General features: G+C 39.0%; 1 protein-coding gene across 1 annotated transcript; it reads left to right on the top strand.

Moving 5' to 3' along the window:
* The first annotated feature begins 7,679 nt into the window (after window positions 1–7,679).
* On the top strand, window positions 7,680–11,950 carry LOC121254758 (protein NRT1/ PTR FAMILY 2.13-like). Its single transcript, XM_041154906.1, has 4 exons — window positions 7,680–8,072; window positions 8,243–8,460; window positions 9,518–10,089; window positions 10,953–11,950. The coding sequence occupies exons 1-4, from the start codon at window positions 7,865–7,867 to the stop codon at window positions 11,857–11,859; spliced, it is 1,905 nt and encodes a 634-aa protein (XP_041010840.1). The 5' UTR covers window positions 7,680–7,864; the 3' UTR covers window positions 11,860–11,950.
* The last annotated feature ends 2,808 nt before the right edge of the window (window positions 11,951–14,758 follow it).

Below are 14,758 nucleotides of genomic sequence, written 5' to 3' on the forward strand. Positions count from 1 at the left end.
AAGAATTAACGGGATAACTTTGAGAGGATTTTTCTCCGGCCTATGGAATCGCCTAGGCCCAGCCAATGGGATATGACTCAATAGAGGACAAAAGATGAGAGAATGAGAGGGGACAAAGAAGAGACTAAGGCATGAAGATGTTAGGAGGCATGAGAAAGTAATGTCAGGAGAGGAAAATGAGAGATTTGATATAAAGCAAGGAAAAACAAGGTGTCAGGAGAGAAAAACGAGGAAAGTAGCTTAAAGCAAGTGGGGCAGGAGATAAAAGGCAATAAAATCCTACAGATTCGGGACCTCTTTTACGCTCCCTTTTAGGGACGACTTCGAATTTTCAGACTTGGGGACTTCTCCTTCTCCTCCAGAGAACTTCAGAGAGAACTTATTCTCCAGTAAATAACCCTACAGCTTCCATTGTATAGTGAGAAAGGAGAGGCTATGAGAGAATGTAAACAAGTTTATTAAAGTGAAATCTCTCCTCCCTAAACCCTCGTAGACCCAATGCCGAACTACGTAAAATCTGTGTTCATCCCTTTACTTTTTCTGCATTTAAATATTGTTCATCGCTACGGATTTACGAACCGACACTGTACAGCCGCACTGGACCACTACCGGGGGCTCTATACAGCACTGATCGAGGCCGAGCGCCTCTCAGCGCGTCCCGAGAATGGATCTCTATTCCCTTTCAAATTGTGAGCCTTTTTTTACATTAACACTGCTTGAATACTTTTATCATGTGATGAGAGAGACCCAAGCCTTAACATGCTAGGCTTTGGTCGTACAAACTAGGTTATAATGACGATATTTAATTAAATATGTATTATTTATTGAGAAGTGCTACAATTACAAAGAGATCATAAAAATAAATATATAATTAATATGGTTTCATATGATATGTTATATCTATTTTATAATAAAAATAGTTTTACAATTTAACATATAATATAAAGTTAAGTCATTTTGTAAATTTATTTTTGTAAAATTTCTTTGCAACTAAAGTATTTCTTCAATAAAAATAATAACATGGGCTATTCTAAAGCCCAACTGAGAGTCTCACTTGTGGGCTTAAGCTGGTGTGATCAGGCTCTGTAGCATTTCCGTTTGGCATTGTGTTAGTCTGATTCAATCGAGGTTCAACTTTGAAGGTAGAGAGAGGACCCAACAACTTGGCTTTAATTAGTACTACATTTATCAGCCAAGTCCTGGTGGTCTATATCCATGACTGTACATTAGCTGGGCCTAGGGCCTTTTCTCCCTTCATGTCATATCGTGGTTGAAGAATTCACGCAGCTCCTTGAAATCTTTGTCCGCCAGTATCTTGAACATTATATGAAAGAGAAACTGAAAAACTAGACATAAAACGCGAGAAGAACATGAAAGAGAGAAGAGAAAATAAAACAAAGACCCAAGATATTTATTTAAAAACAATAATATTCATAAGTTTCTTCAATATCATCATTTAATCTGACAATAAATAATTTATAGGCAAATAATAATAATAAAAATAATACTTATTCACGATAAAATGATAAATAATTTGACTTTTTTGTCCTCTACACGACAAAGATTCGGCATATTTGGAAGTAAGACTAACGTGCACGATACAAATAACCCAAAGGGAGGCAATTGTCATTTGTCATTACCTTATTGATAATAGCGTATTCAAAACGGTAAATCTATGTAGGAAAATGATACATGTATGACATTTTTTATTATCTTTGTAAAATAATTTGTAAAAATAATATCATTTTATAAAAATATTCTCTATTAAGGCAGTCATTCTTCAAGAAGAATATACGTCAAAAACTTGCTCACAGACCATGGTGGAACAACCAAAGGAATTACCAGAATTTGAAGTTTCTAGAAAAGAATCCTGCAAGCACAAATCATAGCATTACACCTATCCTAGCTTTAGAATATTCTTGCATAACCCAATGGGTGATATGAACCATGTGATCAAAAGATTGTGATTTGCTTTTTCTCTTTCTGAAAGTCTATATAAATATGCTGAGGAAATGTAATATTGGCTATGTACAAAATAAGGAAAGAAGAAATGAAAGCTGGAATTGTCCTTGAGGCATTTTATCAAATACCTATCGTGCACTCACTTTCCTCTTTGAAAATCATTTTCGTTGTCATGGTACCAGAGCCACTACAGTCATTGCAAAACACCATGGCTAACCCAAAATCCTCAGAAACTCCACCTCCTCTCATCCACCCACCATCAACCCTACTATCATCAACTCCTCTACACATTTCATTACTATTAAACTTACCATTAATAATTATTTATTATGGAAAGCACAAATTGTTCCATTTCTTAAGGGTCATCAACTGTTTGGCTTTGTCGATGGCTCTCTCAAAATGCCTCCTCCCACCATTAATAATCTTCCTAACCCTGACTAAACTCACTGGGTCTTGCAGATCAGTTGATTATCTCATCCATAATTGTCTCCCTCTCCGATATTGTCCTTGCTCAAATTCTGAACTGCTCCACCTCCCATAAGGTTTGGACCACCCTATACAGCCTGTTTTCTGCTCAAAGCTCTGCCCACATTATGCAAACCCAATTTCAGTTAGCTACCTTGAGAAGGGATCTGACTCCATCACTGAATATTTTCATAAAGCCACCTTTCTTGCTGCGACCCTTGGAATAGTTGGCCAACCTCTTTCATCTTCAGAGTTCATCATTTATTTACTAGCTAGCCTTGGCATTGACTATGAGTCACTGGTCACCTTTATAACCACTCAGCCTAACCCTCCGTCAACACTCCAAAGTTTTAGTTATCTCCTAAATCATGAATCTAGACTTGCACATCAGACTAATTCTCTTCTCTTAGGTAGTCACCTTGCAGCGCATGATACCACTCGGCAAGCTCTTCCAAGTTCCCTTACGGGTAGAAGCAGAGGAAATATCTTTCGTGCAGATGAGGCTATAGGGGTCGCAGAGGAGGCTTCCCTCAGTTCTTTACTCAATCTTCTAGTCTACCCGTGTGCCAGGTTTGTAAAAAACCTGGTCACGCGGCAATTGCCTGCTATCATAAATTTAATCAGGCTTATCAAGGCCCTGCACCTTCTCTTGCGGCTCATTACACATTTGTGCCCTCTACTGGTGCTACGTCCACTTCTTGGTTCCCGGACACAGCTGCAACAAATCACTTCACTGTTGATTTTGCAAATCTTAATCTGGATGCTGCTTCTTATTAAGGGTCCGACCAAGTCAATATTGGAGATGGATCAACTCTCCCTATACAAAAACATTGGATCTGCACAACTGTCTCTCCCTCTGGAAAATTTCTTCTTCACAAACGTCTTCATGTTCCTTCCATTATTTGAAATTTTCTTTCCAATCATCAATTCTGCATTGATAATTCTGTTTTCTTTGAGTTTCACTCGAATTTTTTCTTTGTGAAGGATTTGCACACTCGGCAAGCACTTCTTCGAGGCAGCGTTAGGAATGGGCTTTATGAATAGCCTATTGATGTTTCAACAGTGCCGCCTCCTCAAGCTCTGATAGGTGAACGTACATCCCCACAAATTTGGCATTCCTGCCTTTGCCATCCCAATACTCGCACCATTACATTTACCATCAATAAAGTTTAGCTTCCTCTTACAAATACTAATCGGCTTGCTCCCTACTCTACATGTCCTCAAGCAAAGCTCACTTTCTACCTCATCCTTCTTAATTCTCCATCGTGGTCAAGCAAACCTTTTAATCTTTTATTTCTTGACGTTTGGGGACTGGCGCATGTGCCTTCCTCCACTAGTTGTCCTTTTTATTTGTCTATAGTAAATGATTTTTCTAAGTATATTTGGTTATTTCCTCTACAATCTAAATCAGATGTGTCTACTATTTTCTTAGCCTTCCTACAATTTGTTAAAAGAATTTTATCTTCTCCTGTTGCTTCGGTTCAAACCGACTAGGGTGGAAAATTTTTCCCACTCCATAAAATTTTACAATCCACTGGGATTAATCATCGATGACATGTCATTACTCCCATGCCCAAAACAACCCCGTCGAATGACGACATTGACATATTGTCGAGACAGGACTTTCTCTCTTAATCCATGCATTTGTCCCACAAAAATATTAGGCTGAGGCCTTTTTGACTTATGTTTTTCTTATAAACCACATGCCTACATCAATGCTTAATCACATGTCCCCTTTTCAAAAACTTTTTCGTCATCCCCCTGATCATAAATTTCTTCGTACATTTGAATGTCAATATTGGCCCATTTTGTGACCATTCAATCGCTACAAGCTGGATTTTAGGTTTAAACCATGTGTCTTCATGGGCTACAACCCAGATCATAAAGGGTATATGTGTCTCCATCTTCCTACAGGATGAATTTACATCTCATGGGATGTACAGTTTCAAGAAACTGTTTTCCCATTCTCTACAGTCCAACCCACTAGCTCAGCCCTTCTAAATCCACAAGTCCGTAAGTCCATTAATTTTTCCCATTATCGCACTCTGACTCTTCTTTAAATCCAATTGTTATTCCTCAAACTCTCGTAACTTCCTCTTTTGGCCTTCTCTCCACACCCCAGCCCACCTCACCACATATGTCCATCGATTCAGCCCAACCACGACTACTTTTATTATCAAACCCAACTTAGATACCCACTACTTCAGATACCCTCATCATTGATTCTGCTTGGTTATCTTCTTTAGACACTAACTCCTTAGCGCCACAACTCATTCATTCACTCATCCCTTTTCTACAACCTCAACACCCTCCCATCCATCCAATGGTCACACGTTCCAAACATAATATCCACCGCCCACTTCATCGTTTCGATAGAACTGTCCCAGGGCCGCCACCACCAAAACCATCTATCCATCTCACTATCTCAGCTTCATCCTCCATTCCAAAAGAACCTACTTCCTTCACTGAGGCCTCCAAATATCCCGAATGGAGAGCTATCATGGCCTCCAAATTCAAAGCCCTCATTTATTACCAAACATGGAATTAATTCCATTCTCCTCTAGCCTTAACATTCTCGGATCCAAGTGGGTCCTCAAGACCAAGAGGCGTGCTGATGGGTCTCTTGAGCGTCGCAAGGCATGCCTTGTTGCCAAATGATTTCATCAGCAAGCCGGAGTCGATTTCATAGAAACTTATAGCCCTGTTGTTAAACCCGTTACAATCCAACTTCTCATTTCCATTGCTATTTCATCCTGTTTGTCATTGCATTAGTTGGATGTTCAGAATGCTCCTACACAGTGACTTAAAGGAGGATATTTACATGCATTAGCCGCCGGACTTTGCAAATCCCGACTACCTTACACGTGTCTGTAAGTTGCATAAATCAATCTATGGACTTAAACAAGCCCATTGGGCTTGGTTCTCTCAATTAAGCAATAAGCTTTTGTCTCTCAGGTCTCATGCTTCAAGTCTGATTCATCTCTATTTATTTTATGCAATTCCACTGTTTCCATCTCTGTTTTGATCTATGTAAACGACATTATAGTTACTAGTTCTAGTACCTCATTTATCTCTGATTTTCTTGCTGCTCTACGTGTTTCCTTTCCAATCAAAGACTTAGGCTCATTACACTATTTTTTAGGGATTGAAATTCATAGAAACTCTCATGGTTTGTTCATGTCCCAATCTAAATACATATCTAATTTAGTTAAATGCACTAACATGCACAACTCTAAGTCAGTTTCCACTCCCATGTCATCATCTGCCAAGCTCACTGCTTTAGATGGATCCTCATTTGAGGATCCTTAACTTTACCATAGCATTGTAAGGAGTTTACAATTTCTAGCTTTTACACGACCAGACATTTCCTTTGCAATAAATAAAGTCTGTCAATTTATGCACTGTCCTCGAATTTCTTATTGGCAAATTGTCAAACGTATTCTTCAGTACTTGCGACTCACTTCACACTTTGGTCTTCATTTGTATATTTATTCTTCTTTCTCTTTGTCTGCCTTCTCTGACGCTGACTGAGCTGGTTGCCCTAATGATTGCAAATCCACTAGTGGCTTCTATGTCTATTTTGGATCACATCTTGTCTTTTGGGAGTCTAAGAAGCAACCCACAATTACTAGATCTTCCACTGAAGTTGAATATAAAATAGTTGTTAACACCACATGTGAATTACTTTGGTTACAATCATTACTTGGTGAACTTGGTATTTTTTTGCCTGATTCACCTATACTCTGGTGTAATAATCTTGGTGTAACTTATTTATCTGTGAACCCTATGTTACATTCTTGTACTAAGCATGTTGAACTTGACTATCATTTTGTGCGAGATCACGTGACTGCAAAAGCTCTTAAAGTTTCATTCGTCTCAAGGAAAGATCAACTCGTTGATATATTCACAAAGTCTCTCTCTACGACTCACTTTAATTTACTCCAATCAAGCCTCACCATCTCTCAGGTGCCGCTTGACTCGCGGGGGCTATTAAGGCAACCATTCCTCAAGAAGAACATACGTTAGAAACTTGCTCACAGACTATGATGGAACAATCAAAGGAATTACAAGAATTTGAAGCTTCTAGCTAGAAAAGAATCCTGCAAGTACAAATCATAGCATTACACCTGTCCTAACTCTAGAATATTCTTGCATAACCAAATGGGCGATATGAACCATGTGATCAAAAAATTGTGATTTGCTTTTTCTCTTTCTAAAAGTCTGTATAAATATGCAGAAATGTAATATTGGTTGTGTACAAAATACGGAAAGAAGAAATGAAAGCTGGAAAGCCATTTAATTTATCAAATACCTGTCGTGCACTCACTTTCCTCTTTGAAAATTATTTCCGTTGTCATTCTCAATTTAACTCAATTTAAAACATAATTATATAAAAAAGTGTAGTAAAATATTCTTTAGCAAGAACACCAATAATAGCAACACTTACCAAGATTGATTCAAGAAAATATAAACAGAAAATGCACCAAATAGAAAAACAAGAGAATAGAACGAAAATACCAAGAACACAAGGATTTAATGTGGTTCGATCCTTTCGGATCTACGTCCACAGGGGGAACTGGCTAGAGATCATGTTATTCAATGTTCAAAATGTAAGGATGTACAGGTTACAAGATTCAGGTCATCAGTATGACCTTAACTCTCTCAATCTCTCAAGATTTACAAGTTTATCTCTTTGAAAACCCTCCTCTCTATCGAAGCCTCTCTCTGTCTCTCTGTATTCCCTAATTTCTCATACGGTTATAGTGACCATCGTATGCCTTTTATACGGCTACAACTTCAACAACCCTAATTACACAGATTCAAATACGTGGAGATATGCCAGCCGATAGATTATAACAAAGGCCTCAGAATTACAAAGATAGTGAAGGCACATGGTCACTTCTTTGACCATTAGATACAAACCAGAGAATCAATTACAACTTTATCCTTCTAAAATAAATTGTTGACGCACATTAGTCATCAAAAAGTTATAAAAAGGATTATATATATAATATGGAAGGAATGTGCATGACGAGATAAATGTGTAGTAGAGCATGATGCCGATATATATCTTGCCACAGGCTACGTGGCAATGAACATTGAGATATACCATAAACTGACGGTTCATGGATTGCTCCCATGCAATATCAGAGGTCCCCACACTACCACTGACAGTGTACTATAGTATGCACGTGTGTGGAGCCATTTGAAATGGTGTCTGAACTCTGAAGCTAGAAATTGCAAGGGCTCGAGCTCCTCGTCAGCAATTGAATGAGTGCCCCCACCTCCTAATTTCACTGTCTCCACTGTCCTATAATAGAGCAATGCAACAGGCAGAATTCCTTAAGCTCGGACTGATTTCCTTAGCTCAAACTGGTCGAGCAGCTCACATGTCTTGAAGGGAGTGCGAGAAGTTGAAGCTTAAGAAGAGAAGAAAATGGCAGTCAATGATCATAACAGGAAGCAGTCAAGTTCATCATCTTGGTTATGCAGAAGCGCGAGTTGCTTCCAAATCGTAACGTCCTCGAAAGCATCAACCATGGAGAAGGAACAAAAACAAAGGGATGGCAAAGATTTGCCAGTTTTGAATGCTACAACCACAAGAAAGCGGCCTGGTGGATGGAAGGCTATGCCCTTTATCATTGGTATAGTACGATCTTATCCGTTCTCATATATAAATTAAGCACACTGCATGCGCACACACACACACATATGCAAGAAACGAATTATGCATGCAATTGAATTTGTTGCAGTCTTCATATTATGCAACTTCCGGAGGATGTACGTTGATTTTGGCCTTCTATGGTGTGTGCAGGAAATGAAACGTTTGAAAGGCTGGCTACTTTCGGATTATTGGCGAACTTTATGGTATATTTGACACGAGAGTTTCACATGGATCAGGTTTCAGCTTCCAACGTTATTAACATATGGTCCGGTGTGACTAATTTTGGGCCCTTGGTTGGTGCCTTCATCTCTGATGCCTATGTCGGCCGGTTCCCGACTATTGCATTCGCCTCTTTGGCATCACTTCTGGTAATCCATCCTTTGCTTCTTCTCTCATTATATAATTCTCATTTTTCGAATGCACACATGAATATTGACGACTGTGATGCCAATATCATTCATTAATATTAATGACGACGATTTGGTTCACATCATTTATCATGAATTTTGTGGAATTCGGAGCCAAATTTTATTTGAGTGGTGAAGATTGCAAGAGAAAGTTCTTGACAGCTTATCTTTAAGAGTAGTGCAATATATACTTACAACTTTTACTTATACTTTTACAGTTTACAAGACTTATTTTGTTAGTTTTGTTTTTAAATTCAAGTTTTAAATTTTAAATTTCATAATTTTCAACGTAGCAATTACTGACATGTGGAGAAATAAGTTGTTTGTAAGTTTTTCTTAAGTACAAATAGTATTTTTCTATCTTCAATATATAATATTTGCGTTGTGCTCTTTTATTAAGGCTGTGGTTTGAAACAGCGAAATTTTGTTTTTTTTTTCCTTTTGTACTCGTTTTTGGTCTTACGTGCCCGTCGGGACTTGATCGATGTTTATGCTTGTTTAGCTAGCATCAATAATGTCAAAAGTGGTCAATTATTTCGGTGAAATTATATTCAAGTGACTCATGTTTTTTAGCGAAAAAAAAATAACAGTGTGTACATAGTGAGTAAATTAGGCTTCTTATTCCCTGATCTATTTTGATTATCTACATGATCAACTAGCGTATGAAGATATTTTGTAGGAGAAATATTATATAGATGATGCCTTAATTATTTAAGTAAAGTTTTAAGTGCATGCATGATAGCCGAAAAGAAGTAAGGCCAGGCCACAATCTCTTACTTCTGGCCTGTGCGTCATTTATGATTAGAATATTCCAGCTTTCTCTATTTATTTATTATTGCATATGTTATTGTGCCAATTGATCTTTTGGTCATGATGTCACTTTCAATATTTAAGCAGTTTATCTTCAAATATTTAAACAAATTTCCTAAATTAGTTAGCATAAATACAAAATTAACAAAAAAAATCGATAATTTTGAATATAAGCATGATCAACTTCAATGAATGAATTAATCAACAGGGAATGGTGACTGTGACTATGACGGCTTGGATGACGCAGCTGCATCCTCCACCATGCACCCCACAACAGAAAGAATTGGGTCAATGCAAAGGTTCAACCACAGCTCAACTGGGTGTGTTACTGTTGGGGCTGGGGTTTTTGTCCATCGGCTCCGGTGGCATTAGGCCATGCAGCATTCCGTTTGGTGTGGATCAGTTCGATCCAACCACCGATGATGGGAAAAAAGGAATTAACAGTTTCTTCAACTGGTACTACACCACATTTACCCTGGTTTTGTTGTTCACTCAAACTATTGTGGTTTATATCCAAGACTCTGTTAGCTGGAGCATAGGTTTTGGGATACCAACCTTGTGTATGTTCTTGTCGATTATCTTCTTCTTCGTTGGAACGAATATCTATGTGCATGTGAAGGCAGAAGGAAGCCCACTTTCCGGCCTTGCGCAAGTTTTTGTTGCGGCATATAAGAAGCGCCGGATTCAGCTTCCGGCCGACGTAGACGTAGATGGAATTTTCTATGATCCTCCATTGAAGGGGGCTGTATTTACAAAGCTTCCTCTCACCGACCACTTCAGGTACTAACAGATACATCTTTATCATGAACGATTTCTTAGTGCATGGTATATTTACAGGTTAATGTGAAAAACGATCCTTGTGGATGATTACTTGAGTTTATTAGGATTTCTTACGTCATGCCAATCGCAACTGTCGATTGTGATAGACTTTCTTCCTTTTTGAATTGGCGATAAATCAATCATTCGATGCATGATTGCTTCTAGAACTATATTTTTTTCGTTCGGCAAATTAGTGCGCGCAGTAGCAAGCTGGAATACACAAATATCATTTAAAATTACCTTATATTGCCTAATTTATCCTAATTGAAGGCCATTTTTTTTTTTAAATGAGTCAAAAGCTAAAGTAAATGATTATTGTTAAAAAAATCATCAAAGAGTTAGTGGAGAGGTTGGCAAGATCAATTAGGTCGATTTGCTACAGATGGTCTGTCGCATGGGATGCTCGATCATGACTCGCTTGGCGGTTCAACTGAAAAGAAAATTAAAAAAAAAAAAAAGAAAAGAAAAAGAAAGCGGCACCGGAGCAGGAGCAGCTCATGAGGAGGAACGACGTGGCTGTAGGGCACATAATTGTTGTTGCCGACAAGATCGGCAACGGCATCTTATATGCAAATCTAAAGGACAACAAAAGTCATGGTAAGGGAAAAAAACCGTGGGCGCTCATGAACAGTAAGACGTAGTACTGTTCATGTAAAAAAAACTGGGAGGAGGGTTTCACCCAAAATCAGCATGTTTGCTAGTAGGTTCAATTTCACGTGTATATTTGCTTGCTTGTTTGCATTCCTAATCTGATCACTAGCTGTTTTTTTTTTTTTTTTTTTTTTTTTTTTTTTTTATTATTTTTTATTTTTTTTTAAATTCAGATTTCTAAACAAAGCGGCTTTTATTCAAGAGAATGAACTGAAGCCAGATGGCACTAGCTCGAATCAATGGAGGCTCTGCAGCATCCAGCAGGTGGAAGAGCTTAAATGCATAGTTCGAATAATTCCCATATGGATTTCCTGTATCATTAGCCTAACTTCCATGACACAACAAGGAACTTTTACCGTATCACAAGCCTTGAAAATGGATCGGCATCTAGGACCCCACTTTCAAATCCCAGCTGGTTCAATGGGGGTCATTTCACTAATCATAATAGGGTTATGGCTTCCATTCTACGACCGTTTTCTCGTACCAGCCCTCCGAAAAGTCACCAAAAATGAAGGCGGAATCTCACTTCTCCAAAGAATAGGAATCGGGGCTGTATTTTCGATTCTGTCGATGGTTGTAGCTGGATTGGTGGAAAGGGTGAGAAGGGCTTCGGCTATTCAAAACCCTCAGCCACTCGGGGTTGCACCGATGTCAGTCATGTGGCTAGCCCCACAGCTTATTCTACTTGGCTTTTGCGAGGCATTCAACATCATCGGACAGATCGAATTCTTCAACAGGCAGTTTCCCGATCACATGAGAAGCATTGGGAATTCTCTTTTTTCCTGTTCTTTTGCTGGAGCAAGCTACTTGAGTAGCTTAGTGGTGACCATTGTGCATCATGTCACGAGAACGCATGCCCATCCTGATTGGTTGACAAATGATATCAATTATGGCAGACTGGATTATTTCTACTTTCTCATAGCAGGGATGGGGGTCCTGAATCTTATCTACTTTCTCTACTGTGCTAATCGATATCGGTACAAGGGCAGTGCACAAATAGGAGATGATCGTGATGATTCCCATCATGTTGATCATGATCATGCACTAGTGCTGGAGCTTAGTAATTCGAATAAAGCTTGAATGCAATCTGATAAAGATTACATAAGTACGTCGGAATTATAATAAATAAAATAGGGAAGTACTTCTATATATAATATTATTATTTCTGTTATTGTAGTAAGTAATCTTAGCCGTTGAGACAATAATGAATTAAAATATATATATATATATATATATATATATATATATATATATATATATATGTAAATCAGTATGCATGGGCCGGATCATGATGAATATAATTAGGTAATGAAGATGGTAACAGATAGAGCAATGTATCATGGGTTGCCTTGCCAATTGTATGGTATGCTCAGCTAGCTAGCTAGGGCTCACTTTATTTAGTCCTTCCCGGCCAAAGCCATCGTGCAGCGTGCTGGTTTGCTAAATGCAAGTGGATGGCATTGCTAGCTACTCCAACAAGTGGTATACCGTGTATATATTTAAAGTGAAAATCTTGTTGTTCTTAGTTTTAGAAATATATATAGATAGAGGTACGTATCTAGCTATGTGCTTCTAATTGCAGGCAGGCTGTTTACCGTAAACTTAATTGCATGCATAAATTCATAATTAGCCGGTTTCAGTAACTGCGACTAATGAGCTGAACAATTACATATTGCTGCAAAATGACAGACGCTTGAGCCTCACATGCATACAACGTCTATATATCTATATATATATATATATATACATATATATGACTCTAGGTCCTCCAGTGCGCGACATGATGTGCAGTACTATTACTATGGATCCGATGACCATAGATATATATATCTGACCTATATAAGGGAATCCACATAAATCACGCGATTTCCTCTCTGTCAATATTTTCTGTATAGCAACTCTGTTTCTTGGCTGTATATTTCTTTAATAGCCGTTGCCTCGTTTATGGATGTATATTCCTTAAATAGTCACATTCTTGTATTATATAAGATGTCTTGTAATGTAGAATAATATATTGAGATTTTCACCAAATTACGTGTGTAATCCTTATATGGTATCAGTGCCAGGTTCCTCTCCCACGAGAACAGAAACATCCTCCCACTCCATGTCGTCCAACGATAATTCTTCGATGCCCAATGGCTCTAACTCTGCGTCTACACTACCTCTTGTTACAATCAACACTTCCAGCCAATTGCCTTACAAACTTACATCCTCAAATTATCCTTCCTGGCGAGCAACTTTTCTCACCATTCCCATTGGATATGATCTAATGAAATACTTGGATGACACTTTTCAGTGTCCTCTACACCTGCTGGTCATCCGTGTGAACATGAGCAACACGTAATTTACCACGACGGACAAAGTGGAGATCGATGGCAATGTGTTTCATCCTGGAATGCAAAACAGGATTGAGACTGAGCTAGGTTGCACCAACGTTATCACATAGTGGAAGTGGTGGTTCACGTAATGCAAGACCAAGTTCATCAAGAAGGGACTGTATCCAAGCAATATCCAATGCTGCAGTGGCCAGTGCCCGATACTATGCTTCTGTGGAGGAGCAAGCCACAGCTTTTTGTTTTCGAGTGCGCCAACTGATAGGATTATTGCCCAGAAAAATTATATAAGCCGTAGTAGACTTTCGATCATCAATATCACCACCCCAATCAGCATCTGAGAAAACTCTAAGTACTGGGTTTGTTTGACGACGCAATAAGAGACCAAAGTGAATGGTCTGTTTGACATAACGTAAGAGCAGTTTAACATGTTGCCAGTGCGTGACAGTCGGTTTGTGCATGAACTGGGCAAGACGATTGACTGCAAAACTGAGGTCTGGGCGAGTGAGTGAGAGGTATTGAAGAGAGCCAATAGTGCGTCGGTATTCAGTAGCATCACAGCTAGCGGAACCATCATCAAGCATGAGCTTAGCAGACACGGACATAGGTGTTTGAACTTCCTTAGCACCAACCATCTTCAATCTGGTAAGAAGATCATGAACATAAGCGTTATTGACGTCAATTTGCTTGATTAGTCAGTTGTTGGACAACGCCAGTGATAAAATAAGCCGAATGGTAGTCGGTTTTATAACGGGACTGAAGGTCTCCGTGTAATCGACACCCGGACGCTGATTGAATCCTTTAGCTACACGACGTGCCTTAAACCGATCCACTGTACCATCAGGATGACGCTTAATACGAAACACCCATTTACAGCCAATTAAATTGGAAGTAGAGGACTTAGGTACCAGTTTCCAAGTACCATGTGAAACTAAGGCAGTAAATTCATCTGCCATGGCCTTACGCCAACGAGGGTCCTTGAGTGCTTGAGATACACAGGTTGGTTCCAATGGTGGGGCAAGATGATGCTTGGTGGTAACTGAGAGTTGCTTAGGATAGAAAATGTTATTTTGAGCTCAAGTAACCATGGGATGTGTTCGGATTGGAGGTGCACGTTCGATGGGCAGGGGAGACTCAGAACTAGAAGAATTACTAGCATGAGAAGAGGAAGCCATACCTGGTGGAGGAGAAGGAATGACAGTTGCCGTAGCATCAGGTGCAATAGTTGTGTCGGGGAGATTATCCGAAGGAACTATGTAAACCGGAGGAACTGAAGAAGGAGGGGAAGCAACAGGACATGGAGTAATAGCAGCCATAGGAGCAGAAGAAGTTACCTTTGTGAAGGGAAATATATTTTCATCAAAGGTAACATGACAAGAGAGATAGAGTTTACCTGTGTGAAGATCCAAACATTTGAAAGCATGTTGAGTCAAGGAATACCTAAGAAAAAACACAAGGTGTGGACTTGGATTGAAATTTATTTGTTCGATAGGGAACAAGCCAAGGGTAGTATTGACAACCAAATGTGCACTTATGATAGTCGGGAACCCGGCTAAATAATGCTTCAAAGGGACTTTGACGTGAGAGTACGGGAGTGGGAAGACGATTAATGAGATAAATCGCCGTGGCCAAAGCATATGACTAAT

This window comes from Juglans microcarpa x Juglans regia, chromosome 3D (assembly GCF_004785595.1).
Source record: "Juglans microcarpa x Juglans regia isolate MS1-56 chromosome 3D, Jm3101_v1.0, whole genome shotgun sequence".
In the NCBI taxonomy this organism is placed as follows: Eukaryota; Viridiplantae; Streptophyta; class Magnoliopsida; order Fagales; family Juglandaceae; genus Juglans; species Juglans microcarpa x Juglans regia.